We start from the raw sequence: 17,973 nt of genomic DNA, 5'->3' as shown, positions 1-17,973 counted from the left end.
ATTTCTTTTATTATAACTCTTAATTTTTCATTTTGGCTTCAGTTTTACCTCAGATGTCAAACATTTGCATAAAATAAACATTTTGTCACATGGAAACGTTTAATTTGACAACAATTGACGTTTTAGTACTTATGTCATACTGATGTTATTTACAAGTACTAGAACGATTACGACATTTCAAGACCAAATAATCAAAGTACGACTGTCTTTTCACGCCATCTGATTTGTATTTGTCTCTGCAAAATATTAACTGCTAGCAGCTTTTCATAAGTTTCCTGTAAAGCATTTCAAAAAGTATAAAGACCGAGTGGAAAATAGCAAGTCAATAAAACAGCAAAAGGACGCCTGTAGCAACATGTTGATCGCAGACTGTAATCAGAACTTCAATCTTTTGTAAATTATAGATTCACACACAGGTGGGTTTGTTTACAAAAGTCATCCCATCAAGTCCACGTGACTTTCATCCCAGCAAACACATTTTTAGGAAAGATATGGGCCTTGCAACATTCAGGTTTTCTTCAAAATTACCTCCACCAGGCACTGTTTGTTAGTTTATCAACCGAATCACGCACAACAACAAAAATATATATTTGATGTGCGGCACAGGTGATACGTGAACCCACGACTGAACTTTGTATACCTTGATCATTTTCATTTTACTTGATTTTACCTGGTAAATAAAACAAAACTAATCTCTTCTTCAAGAGAACAACAACAAACAGGAACAGTCACACAATACAGTTAAAAGCACACATTATTTACAACATAAACATAAAAACATGCTATAAGTAAAAAAATAAAATGATTTAATAATCACAACTTAAAAACAAGTACAATATCCAATAGAAACCGTTTCTGGATCGTTTACAATTGCCTGAAATTCCCCCAAAGTGATGCGTTCAGGTAACCTCAGATCTTTTTGTAATTCATCCCATGACCATGGAGCATCAAATCTGATGGCTTTTTTTTAACCAAACCAACATTCTAAGGATTCTAAACTGTAGCGACCGGAGTCTCTACGCATACAAGAAGATACATAAGGGGGAACCACACCAAGAAGGGATAACAAACATCCATTGAGAAAAACCTGCGTACTGATAAAGATAGACAGTTTGGTGTTGCATATAAAGTGCAATGGTGGACAAGGTTGCCACAAGCAGTAATAAAACCTAAGGCACGGTGATATACACGATCCAGTTTTTTCCTGATAAGAGGAAGGTGCATTCCTAAAAAGCAAGTCTCCATAAAAGTGGACAGAATCAAGTATTTCCTGACCCCAATTTAAATTTCTTTCTTTCTTTCTTTTAGTTTATTTGGAACATGAACACACTTACATCATAATACATCACACAATTTCATATCATTTCATTTTACATCATGCCCGAAAAGGAGTAGGAAGAAGCAAAGCTTATTTAATCCTACCCCTTTCCCACTTCAAGCGTTTACAAATATATAGAATCATTTACTGACCTTTTTATATAATAAAATAACATCTATGAATTAGTATACAACAGTTTTGTAATATGTAATGAATTAATTGATTCAGTCATTATTAACATACTGAGATGAAGAATATCTTATTTTCAATAAGGTTGAAAGTATTTCTCATAATTCTTCTTTTTTGTACTCTGTAAGCACTATTATTTTGAACAACCTCTTAAACTGGATCATATCAGTACAATTTTTAACTTCTTTACTTAATCCATTCCATAATTTAATTCCACATACTGATATGCTAAAAGTTCTAAGTGTTGTACGTGCATATAAATGCTTTAAATTATTTTTTTCCTCTAAGGTTATATTTCTCCTCTTTAGTTGAGAAGAATTGTTGTACATTCTTTGGTAGCAGGTTATAGTTTGCTTTGTACATCATTTTAGCTGTTTGCAATTTTACCAAATCACCAAACTTTAATATTTCTGACTTAATAAATAAAGGGTTTGTGTGTTCTCTATATCCAACATTATGTATTATTCTAACTGATCTTTTTTGTAACACGGTTAGCGAATGTAGCGCACATTTGTAGTTATTTCCCCATATTTCTGCACAATAACTCAGATATGGTAACACTAGCGAGCTAAATTTAAGTTTAGAGAAGTTTTACTAAGTGTGATTTAAAAGATAAGTTCTCAACAACAATCCCCAAGTACTTAAATGTCAGGAATGCTATTTGAAAATAACACCACCTTAGATTTCTCTGCATTAAACACTAGTCTGAGCTGAGTCAACTGGCACTGAACAACATCAAAAGCAGACTGCGGGAGCTCAAAGGTTTGCGCCACAACAAGCCTAAAAGTGGACAGAATCAAGCGTTTCCAAACTTATCGGGAAAAACAGGACTTTTTCTCAAAAAAATTATTTTAAGTTTTGAGAAGTTTTACTAAGTGAGATTTAAAAGACAAGTTCTCGTCAATAACAATCCCCAAGTACTTAAATGTCGTGACCATTTCAAGTTCAACCTTATGAGCAGTTGATATTTTTGGAACGTTCCATGCCGGTCGTTTGCCATTTGAAAATAACACCACCTTAGATTTATCTGCATTTAGTACTCGTTTCAGCCGAGTCAACTGGCACTGAACAACATCAAAAGCAGACTGCGGGAGCTCAAAGGTTTGTACCACAACAGGGGACACGTCTCCATAATCTAGCAAAAGCCTAAAAGTGGAACGAAATCAAGCGTTTCCAAACTTATAGGGAAAAACAGGATTTGTTTCTCAAGAAAAATATTTTAAGTTTTGACAAGTTTTACTAAGTGAGATTTAAAGGACAAGTTCTCGTCAATAACAATCTCCAAGTACTTAAATGTGACCATTTCAAGTTCAACCTTACCAGCAGTTGATATTTTTTGGAATGTTCACTGGCGGTCGTTTGCCATTTGAAAACAACACCACCTTAAATTTATCTGCATTTAGTACTCGTTTGAGCCGAGTCAACTGGCACTGAACAACATCAAAAGCAGACTGCGGGAGCTCAAAGGTTTGCGCCACAACAGGGGAGGAGTCTCCATAATCTAGCAAAAGCCTAAAAGTGGAACGAAATCAAGCGTTTCCAAACTTATAGGGAAAAACAGGATTTGTTTCTCAAGAAAAATATTTTAAGTTTTGACAAGTTTTACTAAGTGAGATTTAAAAGACAAGTTCTCGTCAACAACAATCCCCAAGTACTTAAATGTCGTGAACATATCAAGTTCAACCTTATGAGCAGTTGATATTTTTGGAACGTTCCATGCCAGTCATTTGCCATTTGAAAACAACACCACCTTAAATTTATCTGCATTTAGTACTCGTTTCAGCCGAGTCAGCTGGCACTGAACAACATCAAAAGCAGACTGCGGGAGCTCAAAGGTTTGCGCCACAACAGGGGAGGAGTCTCCATAATCTAGCAAAAGCCGAAAAGTGGACATAATCAAGCGTTTCCAAACTTATAGGGAAAAACAGGACTTGTTTGTCATGAAAATTATTTTAAGTTTAGACACGTTTTACTAAGTGAGATTTAAAAGACAAGTCCTCGTCAATAACAATCCCAAAGTACTTGTGACCATTTCAAGTTCAACCTTATGAGCAGTTGATATTTTTGGAATGTTCCATGCAGGTCATTTGCTATTTGAAAATAGCAAATGGCACTGAACAACATCAAAAGCAGACTGCGGGAGCTCAAAGGTTTGCGCCACAGTGGGGGACGAACAATATGTGACCTGCTCATCTGCTTTAAGATGTGACACAGCATCCCACACAGATGATAATAATTTACATAGATGGGAAACAACAACGGACCTAATATGGAACCCTGAGGTACACCCTTTAACACAGGGAGGAACAGGACATATTGTTGGTTGCTGACCGTTCATCCCAGTTCTACAGCCGCTGACCTACAGAGGACTTTGCAAAACAGAAGCTACTATTCTGATTGCTTCACTCTAACAGCCTGGAAACATCCCTGGTATGAGGTTGTCACGGTGCCGCATAGTTGCGGTGTAGCCGTTACCCCGAGATGCAGAATCAAGAGACAACACGCAGGTAGAAATAGAATTAAATGTCCAAAAAATATAGTGCAGCAGGGAGTGCACAGGAAACCAAAAGTAGGATGCAGAAGAAAAAAAAACATTAGCATGCGGCTAGCAATGGCATATAAAGCGCTTTGATTAGTGATCAGAGGCAGGTGAGTGTACTGATCACCAATCGAAGGCAGGTGTGTTTAATCAGGCGGATTACAAAAATAAATACGAATAAAATATATGTACAATTCTAATTAAATTAACAATAATAAATATGTTTCTTAATTATGTTGGATCCACTATGGACTGGACTCTCACAATATTATGTCAGACCCACTCGACATCCATTGCTTTCGGTCTCCCCTAGAGGGGGGGGGCGGTTACCCACATATGCGGTCCTCTCCAAGGTTTCTCAGAGTCATTCACATCGACGTCCCACTGGGGTGAGTTTTTCCTTGCCCTTATGTGGGCTCTGTACCGAGGATGTCGTTGTGGCTTGTGCAGCCCTTTGAGACACTTGTGATTTAGAGCTATATAAATAAACATTGATTGATTGATTGATCTTAAATGAACTATCAATAACATGTAAGTGCAAATGAAAACATTGCTTCACCGCTGTAGTCGTAATTTTTGCGCTTAAGACACTTCTCCATGACTTTAGTTCCATAATGATGCCGTCATTACTGCCACGAGTGGTGGAAAAGTGCATTGCGACTGAGTACCATGCGGACCACAGCTGAGAAACGCGTATTTATCTGGCCGTCCCCAAGCCGGGTCCCGGCCCTATGGTCAAGAAACTCTGCTTTACTGTATCTCATAGTTTTTTTTAGTTTTTTTTAATTTAATTTTACTTGTGTGCCGCACTGACTTATTCTATCACTCGTGAACGTGTACACAATGTTACGTTTCATACTGCGGTATTCAGTGTGTGTGTGTGTGTGTGTGTGTGTGTGTGTGTGTGTTCTGGCAATGCTGACTTAATGGGGACATGGCTCTGTTTACACAGTCACCTTTAGGGGACCTCTGACGGTATGGGGACAAAAAAACAGGTCCCCTAAAGGGAAACCTTTTAAAATGATAGTCAGATCCATTCTGAAGATGCCTAAGTGATTGTGTGTGTGTGTGTGTGTGTGTGTGTGTGTGGGCTCTGAGATGAGTACATCCTGGTGGAATGTGAACGCGGCCCAGATCAAGTCAGACGTCCCTTCAGGCAGCATTTTCTGCTGACAATGATGCTCTGTTCAGTTTCTCTGACGTTCCCCACATGAACCTTTGATTGTGTGGCTGATACAGAACGATACTTCATCACATACTCAGCCGGAGCATGGCAGCTCGGTAGAAAACATGTTGACAGGGTTATTTTGTGTGTTTATGTTTGGGGACGACTTTAATAGATACAGTCTGAGCCAATCCAGTCACCGCAACCCTGACTAATTCCATTTGGAACCGCGTTCGATGCCTCGGTCCAGAAGGCGACGTGGACCCACAAGTGAGTTCACCGCAATGCTGACAGTCGGTCACTGTAATTGTCTTCTTGATCCTAAATCCAAGGTTCTATCAGGACTCTCCCAGAGTCTTTAGTCCCGAGTCTGTCGAAACTGAAGTGTGTATTCTGCAAAATAAGAGGAGGTACAAACAATAGAAAGACCAGAGAGTCTTGCCCGCCTGGGTCGCTACGAATTGAAACTGAAACTTAAACCTCACTCTGTCTCTCCTCTGGCCTGTACCTCATAACATGATGAATACATATATATATATACATATATTTATGTGTGTGAGAGTGCATAAAAAAGTCAGGGTGCATTCATCTTTTTCTAGCAGAATGCCGGATAGTTATTTTTATGTAAAAAAAATAAAAATAAAATAAAATGAAGACCAGTTCTAATGTGTTGGTATTCTGCCAAAAGGAAAGAAAATATTCCTCAAACACAGGGGTGCCTAAACTTTTCGACTTAGGGGCCACATTGGCCGGGGGCCGAAAGCCGACTGCATTTAAATTAACACATCAATATACATAAATATATATATAGCTACACTCACTCACTCACTCACTCACACACTCACACACATATATATATATATATATATATATATATATATATATATATATATATATATATATATATATATATATATATATATATATATATATATATATATACACACACACACACACATGTGTATATATATATATATATATATATATATATATATATATATATATATATATACACACTCACATATAAACATATGTGTGTGTGTGTGTATATACACAGTATATATGTGTATATATATATATATATATATACACATATATATAAAAACACACCCACACATTAATATTTTTATATATGTGTGCGTGTAAATATATATATATATATATATATATATATATGTATATATATATATATATATATATATATATATATATATATATATATATATATATATATATATATATATATATATATATATATATATATATGTGTGTGTGTTGTGTTTTTGTGTGTGTGTGTGTGTGTGTATATATATATTTTGTTATTACCAAATCTGTGTTATATGTGTTTTATGTTGCACGATTGCAACAAGAAAAATTCTTAGTTTGTGAACCCATTCTCAAACAATGGCAATAAAACGATTCTGAGATAGATATATATATATATATATATATATATACACACACACATGTATATATATATACATATACACACACGCACGCACGCACACACACACACACACACACACACACACACACACACACACACACACACACACACACACACACACACACACACACACACACACACACACACACACACATATATATATACATATATATATATATATATATATATATATATATATATATATAGCCCTGCGATGAGGTGGCGACTTGTCCAGGGTGTACCCCGCCTTTCGCCCGATTGTAGCTGAGATAGGCTCCAGCGCCCCCCGCGACCCCAAGGGAATAAGCGGTAGAAAATGGATGGATGGATGGATATATATATATATATATATATATATATATATATATACATACAGTATATATGTGTGTGTGTGTACATATTATATTAATATAATGGATACATAATTAATAATTAATATAATTTGATTTTGAGAGTATGTGAAAGTTTGTTTACTTCCGTGACGACCTCCTTAAAGTTTTGTAAACAATCAGAAATTACATGTAATGTCGAGAGAGTGTTTAGCATTATTCCCATCATGCAGTGCGGGGTATTTTAAATGCGTGTATTTTTGAATTATGTTTTGTGCTTGGACATTTTTATTATATCCACAAAGATCAGTGGGCAAGTTGTGTTACGTGTGTTGACTTTCTGTGTTGGTTTTTCTGCGTCCCGAGTGAGAGAGGTGTTTGGATTGGGGCATATATAAAAATGCTGTGCTTTGGCTACTTCATGGTCATTAACATGAATGACCCATGTTGTTTACAAACAAGTTGGAGATTCCTTATTAATGACATCTTGGCAGGAAAATAGATTCATACAATTTTGCATTGCATCTACGGATGAGTACCAAGGTTTGGTTACTACGGGAAACCAAACCGGTAACAAAGTAGCAATCGGTGCCTGATGTTGTTTCTTAATAAATGCCGACTCAGCAAGAAGTGCTTGAAGGTGATATTGTGCAGCTGACGTACATCATGAACACTTTGTGCGGTCTAATTCACCATTTTTAACCCACAATTACAAAAATAAAGATGTCTTCCTGTTCCGTCTTGCAGATAAAGTGGCCATCTACTCGGAAAAAGATGCCTTCGACAAACACAAGGCTCCGCCTCCAATGGCAGTGAAAAGGTGAGAGATGATTGTTGTTCACCACCAGTCTGACATTTTTTAATGAAGTGAAGAAATAATATGTCCGATGATGGCTCGACAAATTTCCCTTGTGTATCAATACAGTTTGTCTAAGTCTAAGCCTAACACACCTCCTTGTGGTGGAGATAATATATCAAACGCTCTGCAACCCCAAAAGGGACAAACGGTAGAAAACAGATGGCGTACATTTTGCTCCACAGTCACGTTCTTAAATTTCCTTAGTTTGTCCCCTTTGGATTGCAAATGAAACCCACACCAAAAGTATTTATCTTCTGGAAATCTACGCTGTTTACTCGGCCTGTGATTCTTTGAACGCCTCACGACTCCATCTGATTCCCATTCCTGAATGTGGAAAATGTCCCTAAAACTTGGAATTCTAGGAAATCCGGGAATTTTTTAAATAATTGTGGAAAGGGAGCACACCATTCCTGAACAGGCTGAACATTTTAAAGTTGGAATAGTTTGAATCAGATAAAAAATGTGGGAGTTGTGGAACTTTGAAAAATGTCCTATTCATTTCAATGGGAACTTCCTGGAAATTTGGGAATTTTGGGAGAAGCGGGATTTTTTTGGGAAATGATTAAGAGCATGAATGTCCTGAATGAGCTGAATTGGTTGGTTTGGAATTGCTTGAATCGGTCAAGAAATGTAGTAACAGATTTTTAATTGAAAATTGATATTACGGAATTTCGGGAAAACCGGGAATTTTTCAAGTTCTTAAACCAACTTGTTTTTTTGTCCTGACTAAGAGGAATGTTTTGACAGTGGAACGGTTGACAAATGTGAACGGAGTCATCACATTAAAAAGGTTGGAAGTAAGGTTAAAACAAAAAACAAGAATTCCAGGAAATTCGTTGATTGGGTAAAATGGTTGTTTAAATTTCCAGGATGAGTTGAATGTGTTGAATGGTTTTAAACGGTTGAAAAATGTGGGAATTGTGGAAGTTTGAAAAATGGATAATTCATTTTGAATGGGAAAAATGTCCTTAAAACTGGGAATTTGAGGAAATCCGGGAATTTTTTAAAAATAATTGTTGAAAGGGAGCAGACAATTCCTGATGAACAGGCTGGATATTTTTATGTTGGAACAGTTTGAATCAGATAAAAAATGTGGGAGTTGTGGAACTTTGAAAAATGTCCTATTCATTTCAATGGGAACTTCCTGGAAATTTGGGAATTTTGGGAGAAGCGGGATTTTTTTGGGAAATGATTAAGAGCATAAATGTCCTGAATGAGTTGAATTGGTTGGTTTGGGATTGCTTGAATCGGTCAAGAAAGGTTGTAGTAACAGATTTTTAATTGAAAATTGATATTACGGAATTTCGGGAAAACCGGGAATTTCTCAATTTCTTAAACCAAATTGTTTTTTTGTCCTGGCTATGAGGAATGTTTTGACAGTGGAACGCTTGAAAAATGTGAAAGGAGTCATCCCACTAAAAAGGTTGGAAATAAGGTTAGAACAAAAAACAAGAATTCCTGGAAATTTGTTGAACGTGGAAAAATGGTTGTTTAAATTTCCAGGATGAGTTGAATGTGTTGAATGGTTTGAATCGGTTGAAAAATGTGGGAATTGTGGAAGTTTGAAAAATTGATCATTCATTTTGAATGGGAAAATGTCCTTAAAACTGGGAATTCGAGGAAATCCGGGAATTTATTAAAATAATTGTTGAAAGGGAGCAGACAATTCCTCATGAACAGGCTGAATATTTTTAAGTTGGAACAGTTTGAATCCGATAAAAAATGTGGGAGTTGAGGAACTTTGAAACATTTTCCATTCTTTTCAATGGGAACTTTCTGGAAATTTGAGAATTTTGGGAAAAGCAGGATTTTTTTTTTTTTTTTTTTTTTTTTTTTAAATGATTAGGAGCATGAATTTCCTGAATGAGCTGAATTGGTTGGTGTTGAAAGTGTTTAAATCTGTCAAGAAATGTTGTAGTAACAGATTTTTAATTGAAAAATGATTTTACGGAATTTCAGGGAAAACCGGGAATTTTTCAAGTTCTTAAACCAACTTGTTTTTTTGTCCTGACTAAGAGGAATGTTTTGACAGTGGAACGCTTGAAAAATGTGAAAGGAGTCATCACATTAAAAAGGTTGGAAATAAGGTTAGAACAAAAAACAAGAATTCCAGGAAATTTGTTGAACGTGGTAAAATTGTTGTTTAAATTTCCAGGATGAGTTGAATGTGTTGAAGGTGGAATGGTTTGAATCGGCTGAAAATGTGGGAATTGTGGAAGTTTGAAAAATGGATAATTCATTTTGAATGGGAAAAATGTCCTTAAAACTAGGAATTCGAGGAAATCTGGGAATTTTTTTAAATAATTGTTGAAAGGGAGCAGACAATTCCTGATGAACAGGCTGAATATTTTTTAAGTTGGAACAGTTTGAATCCGATAAAAAAATGTGAGAGTTGAAGAACTTTGAAAAATGTTCCATTCTTTTCAATGGGAACTTCCTGGAAATTTGAGAATTTTGGGAAAAGCGGGATTTATTTTTATTTTTTAAATGATTAGGAGCATGGATGTCCTGAATGAGCTGAATTGGTTGGTGTTGAAAGTGTTTACATCGGTCAAGAAATGTTGTAGTAACAGATTTTTAATTGAAAAATGGTATTACGGAATTTCGGGAAAACCGGGAATTTTTCAATTTCTTAAACCAAATTGTTTTTTTGTCCTGACTATGAGGAATGTTTTGATAGTAGAACGCTTGAAAAATGTGAAAGGAGTCATCCCACTAAAAAGGTTGGAAATAAGGTTAGAACAAAAAACAAGAATTCCTGGAAATTTGTTGAACGTGGAAAAATGGTTGTTTAAATTTCCAGGATGAGTTGAATGTGTTGAATGGTTTGAATCGGTTGAAAAATGTGGGAATTGTGGAAGTTTGAAAAATGGATAATTCATTTTGAATGGGAAAAATGTCCTTAAAACTGGGAATTCGAGGAAATCTGGGAATTTTTTTAAATAATTGTTGAAAGGGAGCAGACAATTCCTGATGAACAGGCTGAATATTTTTTAAGTTGGAACAGTTTGAATCCGATAAAAAAATGTGAGAGTTGAAGAACTTTGAAAAATGTTCCATTCTTTTCAATGGGAACTTCCTGGAAATTTGAGAATTTTGGGAAAAGCGGGATTTATTTTTATTTTTTAAATGATTAGGAGCATGGATGTCCTGAATGAGCTGAATTGGTTGGTGTTGAAAGTGTTTACATCGGTCAAGAAATGTTGTAGTAACAGATTTTTAATTGAAAAATGGTATTACGGAATTTCGGGAAAACCGGGAATTTTTCAATTTCTTAAACCAAATTGTTTTTTTGTCCTGACTATGAGGAATGTTTTGATAGTAGAACGCTTGAAAAATGTGAAAGGAGTCATCCCACTAAAAAGGTTGGAAATAAGGTTAGAACAAAAAACAAGAATTCCTGGAAATTTGTTGAACGTGGAAAAATGGTTGTTTAAATTTCCAGGATGAGTTGAATGTGTTGAATGGTTTGAATCGGTTGAAAAATGTGGGAATTGTGGAAGTTTGAAAAATGGATAATTCATTTTGAATGGGAAAAATGTCCTTAAAACTGGGAATTCGAGGAAATCTGGGAATTTTTTTAAATAATTGTTGAAAGGGAGCAGACAATTCCTGATGAACAGGCTGAATATTTTTTAAGTTGGAACAGTTTGAATCCGATAAAAAAATGTGAGAGTTGAAGAACTTTGAAAAATGTTCCATTCTTTTCAATGGGAACTTCCTGGAAATTTGAGAATTTTGGGAAAAGCGGGATTTATTTTTATTTTTTAAATGATTAGGAGCATGGATGTCCTGAATGAGCTGAATTGGTTGGTGTTGAAAGTGTTTACATCGGTCAAGAAATGTTGTAGTAACAGATTTTTAATTGAAAAATGGTATTACGGAATTTCGGGAAAACCGGGAATTTCTCAATTTCTTAAACCAAATTGTTTTTTTGTCCTGACTATGAGGAATGTTTTGATAGTAGAACGCTTGAAAAATGTGAAAGGAGTCATCCCACTAAAAAGGTTGGAAATAAGGTTAGAACAAAAAACAAGAATTCCTGGAAATTTGTTGAACGTGGAAAAATGGTTGTTTAAATTTCCAGGATGAGTTGAATGTGTTGAATGGTTTGAATCGGTTGAAAAATGTGGGAATTGTGGAAGTTTGAAAAATTGATCATTCATTTTGAATGGGAAAATGTCCTTAAAACTGGGAATTCGAGGAAATCCGGGAATTTATTTAAATAATTGTTGAAAGGGAGCAGACAATTCCTCATGAACAGGCTGAATATTTTTAAGTTGGAACAGTTTGAATCCGATAGAAAATGTGAGAGTTGAAGAACTTTGAAAAATGTTCCATTCTTTTCAATGGGAACTTCCTGGAAATGTGAGAATTTTGGGAAAAGCGGGATTTTTTTATTTTATTTTTAATTTTAAATGATTAGGTGCATGAATGTCCTAAATGAGCTGAATTGGTTGGTGTTGAAAGTGTTTAAATCGGTCAAGAAATGTTGTAGTAACAGTTTTCTAATTGAAAAATGGTATTACGGAATTTCGGGAAAACTGGGAATTTTTCAAGTTCTTAAACCAAATAGTTTTTTTGTCCTGACTATGAGGAATGTTTTGACAGTGGAACGCTTGAAAAATGTGAAAGGAGTCATCCCACTAAAACGGTTGGAAATAAGGTTAGAACAAAAAACAAGAATTCCAGGAAATTTGTTGAACGTGGTAAAATAGTTGTTTAAATTTCCAGGATGAGTTGAATGTATTGAAGGTGGAATGGTTTGAATCGGCGGAAAAATGTGGGAATTGTGGAAGTTTGAAAAATGGATCATTCATTTTGAATGGGAAAAATGTCCTTAAAACTGGGACTTCGAGGAAATCCGGGAATTTTTTTAAATAATTGTTGAAAGGGAGCAGACAATTCCTGATGAACAGGCTGAATATTTTTATGTTGGAACAGTTTGAATCCGATAAAAAAATGTGAGAGTTGAAGAACTTTGAAAAATGTTCCATTCTTTTCAATGGGAACTTCCTGGAAATTTGAGAATTTTGGGAAAAGCGGGATTTTTTTTAATTTTTTAAATGATTAGGAGCATGGATGTCCTGAATGAGCTGAATTGGTTGGTGTTGAAAGTGTTTACATCGGTCAAGAAATGTTGTAGTAACAGATTTTTAATTGAAAAATGGTATTACGGAATTTCGGGAAAACCGGGAATTTTTCAATTTCTTAAACCAAATTGTTTTTTTGTCCTGACTATGAGGAATGTTTTGATAGTAGAACGCTTGAAAAATGTGAAAGGAGTCATCCCACTAAAAAGGTTGGAAATAAGGTTAGAACAAAAAACAAGAATTCCTGGAAATTTGTTGAACGTGGAAAAATGGTTGTTTAAATTTCCAGGATGAGTTGAATGTGTTGAATGGTTTGAATCGGTTGAAAAATGTGGGAATTGTGGAAGTTTGAAAAATGGATAATTCATTTTGAATGGGAAAAATGTCCTTAAAACTGGGAATTCGAGGAAATCTGGGAATTTTTTTAAATAATTGTTGAAAGGGAGCAGACAATTCCTGATGAACAGGCTGAATATTTTTTAAGTTGGAACAGTTTGAATCCGATAAAAAAATGTGAGAGTTGAAGAACTTTGAAAAATGTTCCATTCTTTTCAATGGGAACTTCCTGGAAATTTGAGAATTTTGGGAAAAGCGGGATTTATTTTTATTTTTTAAATGATTAGGAGCATGGATGTCCTGAATGAGCTGAATTGGTTGGTGTTGAAAGTGTTTACATCGGTCAAGAAATGTTGTAGTAACAGATTTTTAATTGAAAAATGGTATTACGGAATTTCGGGAAAACCGGGAATTTTTCAATTTCTTAAACCAAATTGTTTTTTTGTCCTGACTATGAGGAATGTTTTGATAGTAGAACGCTTGAAAAATGTGAAAGGAGTCATCCCACTAAAAAGGTTGGAAATAAGGTTAGAACAAAAAACAAGAATTCCTGGAAATTTGTTGAACGTGGAAAAATGGTTGTTTAAATTTCCAGGATGAGTTGAATGTGTTGAATGGTTTGAATCGGTTGAAAAATGTGGGAATTGTGGAAGTTTGAAAAATGGATAATTCATTTTGAATGGGAAAAATGTCCTTAAAACTGGGAATTCGAGGAAATCTGGGAATTTTTTTAAATAATTGTTGAAAGGGAGCAGACAATTCCTGATGAACAGGCTGAATATTTTTTAAGTTGGAACAGTTTGAATCCGATAAAAAAATGTGAGAGTTGAAGAACTTTGAAAAATGTTCCATTCTTTTCAATGGGAACTTCCTGGAAATTTGAGAATTTTGGGAAAAGCGGGATTTATTTTTATTTTTTAAATGATTAGGAGCATGGATGTCCTGAATGAGCTGAATTGGTTGGTGTTGAAAGTGTTTACATCGGTCAAGAAATGTTGTAGTAACAGATTTTTAATTGAAAAATGGTATTACGGAATTTCGGGAAAACCGGGAATTTCTCAATTTCTTAAACCAAATTGTTTTTTTGTCCTGACTATGAGGAATGTTTTGATAGTAGAACGCTTGAAAAATGTGAAAGGAGTCATCCCACTAAAAAGGTTGGAAATAAGGTTAGAACAAAAAACAAGAATTCCTGGAAATTTGTTGAACGTGGAAAAATGGTTGTTTAAATTTCCAGGATGAGTTGAATGTGTTGAATGGTTTGAATCGGTTGAAAAATGTGGGAATTGTGGAAGTTTGAAAAATTGATCATTCATTTTGAATGGGAAAATGTCCTTAAAACTGGGAATTCGAGGAAATCCGGGAATTTATTTAAATAATTGTTGAAAGGGAGCAGACAATTCCTCATGAACAGGCTGAATATTTTTAAGTTGGAACAGTTTGAATCCGATAGAAAATGTGAGAGTTGAAGAACTTTGAAAAATGTTCCATTCTTTTCAATGGGAACTTCCTGGAAATGTGAGAATTTTGGGAAAAGCGGGATTTTTTTATTTTATTTTTAATTTTAAATGATTAGGTGCATGAATGTCCTAAATGAGCTGAATTGGTTGGTGTTGAAAGTGTTTAAATCGGTCAAGAAATGTTGTAGTAACAGTTTTCTAATTGAAAAATGGTATTATGGAATTTCGGGAAAACTGGGAATTTTTCAAGTTCTTAAACCAAATTGTTTTTTTGTCCTGACTATGAGGAATGTTTTGACAGTGGAACGCTTGAAAAATGTGAAAGGAGTCATCCCACTAAAACGGTTGGAAATAAGGTTAGAACAAAAAACAAGAATTCCAGGAAATTTGTTGAACGTGGAAAAATGGTTGTTTAAATGTCCAGGATGAGTTGAATGTGTTGAAGGTGGAATGGTTTGAATCGGTTGAAAAATGTGGGAATTGTGGAAGTTTGAAAAATGGATAATTCATTTTGAATGGGAAAAATGTCCTTAAAACTGGGAATTCGAGGAAATCTGGGAATTTTTTTAAATAATTGTTGAAAGGGAGCAGACAATTCCTGATGAACAGGCTGAATATTTTTTAAGTTGGAACAGTTTGAATCCGATAAAAAAATGTGAGAGTTGAAGAACTTTGAAAAATGTTCCATTCTTTTCAATGGGAACTTCCTGGAAATTTGAGAATTTTGGGAAAAGCGGGATTTATTTTTATTTTTTTAAATGATTAGGAGCATGGATGTCCTGAATGAGCTGAATTGGTTGGTGTTGAAAGTGTTTACATCGGTCAAGAAATGTTGTAGTAACAGATTTTTAATTGAAAAATGGTATTACGGAATTTCGGGAAAACCGGGAATTTTTCAATTTCTTAAACCAAATTGTTTTTTTGTCCTGACTATGAGGAATGTTTTGATAGTAGAACGCTTGAAAAATGTGAAAGGAGTCATCCCACTAAAAAGGTTGGAAATAAGGTTAGAACAAAAAACAAGAATTCCTGGAAATTTGTTGAACGTGGAAAAATGGTTGTTTAAATTTCCAGGATGAGTTGAATGTGTTGAATGGTTTGAATCGGTTGAAAAATGTGGGAATTGTGGAAGTTTGAAAAATGGATAATTCATTTTGAATGGGAAAAATGTCCTTAAAACTGGGAATTCGAGGAAATCTGGGAATTTTTTTAAATAATTGTTGAAAGGGAGCAGACAATTCCTGATGAACAGGCTGAATATTTTTTAAGTTGGAACAGTTTGAATCCGATAAAAAAATGTGAGAGTTGAAGAACTTTGAAAAATGTTCCATTCTTTTCAATGGGAACTTCCTGGAAATTTGAGAATTTTGGGAAAAGCGGGATTTATTTTTATTTTTTAAATGATTAGGAGCATGGATGTCCTGAATGAGCTGAATTGGTTGGTGTTGAAAGTGTTTACATCGGTCAAGAAATGTTGTAGTAACAGATTTTTAATTGAAAAATGGTATTACGGAATTTCGGGAAAACCGGGAATTTTTCAATTTCTTAAACCAAATTGTTTTTTTGTCCTGACTATGAGGAATGTTTTGATAGTAGAACGCTTGAAAAATGTGAAAGGAGTCATCCCACTAAAAAGGTTGGAAATAAGGTTAGAACAAAAAACAAGAATTCCTGGAAATTTGTTGAACGTGGAAAAATGGTTGTTTAAATTTCCAGGATGAGTTGAATGTGTTGAATGGTTTGAATCGGTTGAAAAATGTGGGAATTGTGGAAGTTTGAAAAATTGATCATTCATTTTGAATGGGAAAAAGTCCTTAAAACTGGGAATTCGAGGAAATCCGGGAATTTATTTAAATAATTGTTGAAAGGGAGCAGACAATTCCTCATGAACAGGCTGAATATTTTTAAGTTGGAACAGTTTGAATCCGATAGAAAATGTGAGAGTTGAAGAACTTTGAAAAATTTTCCATTCTTTTCAATGGGAACTTCCTGGAAATGTGAGAATTTTGGGAAAAGCGGGATTTTTTTTTTTTAATTTTTAATTTTAAATGATTAGGTGCATGAATGTCCTAAATGAGCTGAATTGGTTGGTGTTGAAAGTGTTTAAATCGGTCAAGAAATGTTGTAGTAACAGTTTTCTAATTGAAAAATGGTATTACGGAATTTCGGGAAAACTGGGAATTTTTCAAGTTCTTAAACCAAATAGTTTTTTTGTCCTGACTATGAGGAATGTTTTGACAGTGGAACGCTTGAAAAATGTGAAAGGAGTCATCCCACTAAAACGGTTGGAAATAAGGTTAGAACAAAAAACAAGAATTCCAGGAAATTTGTTGAACGTGGTAAAATAGTTGTTTAAATTTCCAGGATGAGTTGAATGTATTGAAGGTGGAATGGTTTGAATCGGCGGAAAAATGTGGGAATTGTGGAAGTTTGAAAAATGGATCATTCATTTTGAATGGGAAAAATGTCCTTAAAACTGGGACTTCGAGGAAATCCGGGAATTTTTAAAAATAATTGTTGAAAGGGAGCAGACAATTCCTGATGAACAGGCTGAATATTTTTATGTTGGAACAGTTTGAATCCGATAAAAAAATGTGAGAGTTGAAGAACTTTGAAAAATGTTCCATTCTTTTCAATGGGAACTTCCTGGAAATTTGAGAATTTTGGGAAAAGCGGGATTTTTTTTAATTTTTTAAATGATTAGGAGCATGGATGTCCTGAATGAGCTGAATTGGTTGGTGTTGAAAGTGTTTACATCGGTCAAGAAATGTTGTAGTAACAGATTTTTAATTGAAAAATGGTATTACGGAATTTCGGGAAAACCGGGAATTTTTCAATTTCTTAAACCAAATTGTTTTTTTGTCCTGACTATGAGGAATGTTTTGATAGTAGAACGCTTGAAAAATGTGAAAGGAGTCATCCCACTAAAAAGGTTGGAAATAAGGTTAGAACAAAAAACAAGAATTCCTGGAAATTTGTTGAACGTGGAAAAATGGTTGTTTAAATTTCCAGGATGAGTTGAATGTGTTGAATGGTTTGAATCGGTTGAAAAATGTGGGAATTGTGGAAGTTTGAAAAATGGATAATTCATTTTGAATGGGAAAAATGTCCTTAAAACTGGGAATTCGAGGAAATCTGGGAATTTTTTAAAATAATTGTTGAAAGGGAGCAGACAATTCCTGATGAACAGGCTGAATATTTTTTAAGTTGGAACAGTTTGAATCCGATAAAAAAATGT

General features: G+C 34.7%; 1 protein-coding gene and 1 long non-coding RNA gene across 2 annotated transcripts in view; one reads left to right on the top strand and one right to left on the bottom strand.

Annotated features, from left to right (window-relative positions):
• Positions 1-17,973, bottom strand: part of LOC133613248 (uncharacterized) — a 114,243-nt gene that overhangs the window by 44,642 nt on the left and 51,628 nt on the right. The gene's annotated exons all lie outside the window — the stretch shown is intronic.
• edar (ectodysplasin A receptor) overlaps positions 1-17,973 on the top strand; it is a 123,098-nt gene that overhangs the window by 55,042 nt on the left and 50,083 nt on the right. Inside the window, exon 9 of the mRNA XM_061970637.1 lies at positions 7,735-7,807. Coding sequence (XP_061826621.1) covers positions 7,735-7,807 — 73 coding nt within the window. The remainder of the gene's footprint in view (positions 1-7,734; positions 7,808-17,973) is intronic.

The sequence above is a fragment of the Nerophis lumbriciformis genome, linkage group LG13 (assembly GCF_033978685.3).
Source record: "Nerophis lumbriciformis linkage group LG13, RoL_Nlum_v2.1, whole genome shotgun sequence".
Lineage (NCBI taxonomy): Eukaryota > Metazoa > Chordata > Actinopteri > Syngnathiformes > Syngnathidae > Nerophis > Nerophis lumbriciformis.
Note: the sequence above shows the minus strand (reverse complement) of the source record. Positions and strands in the feature narration are given on the sequence as shown.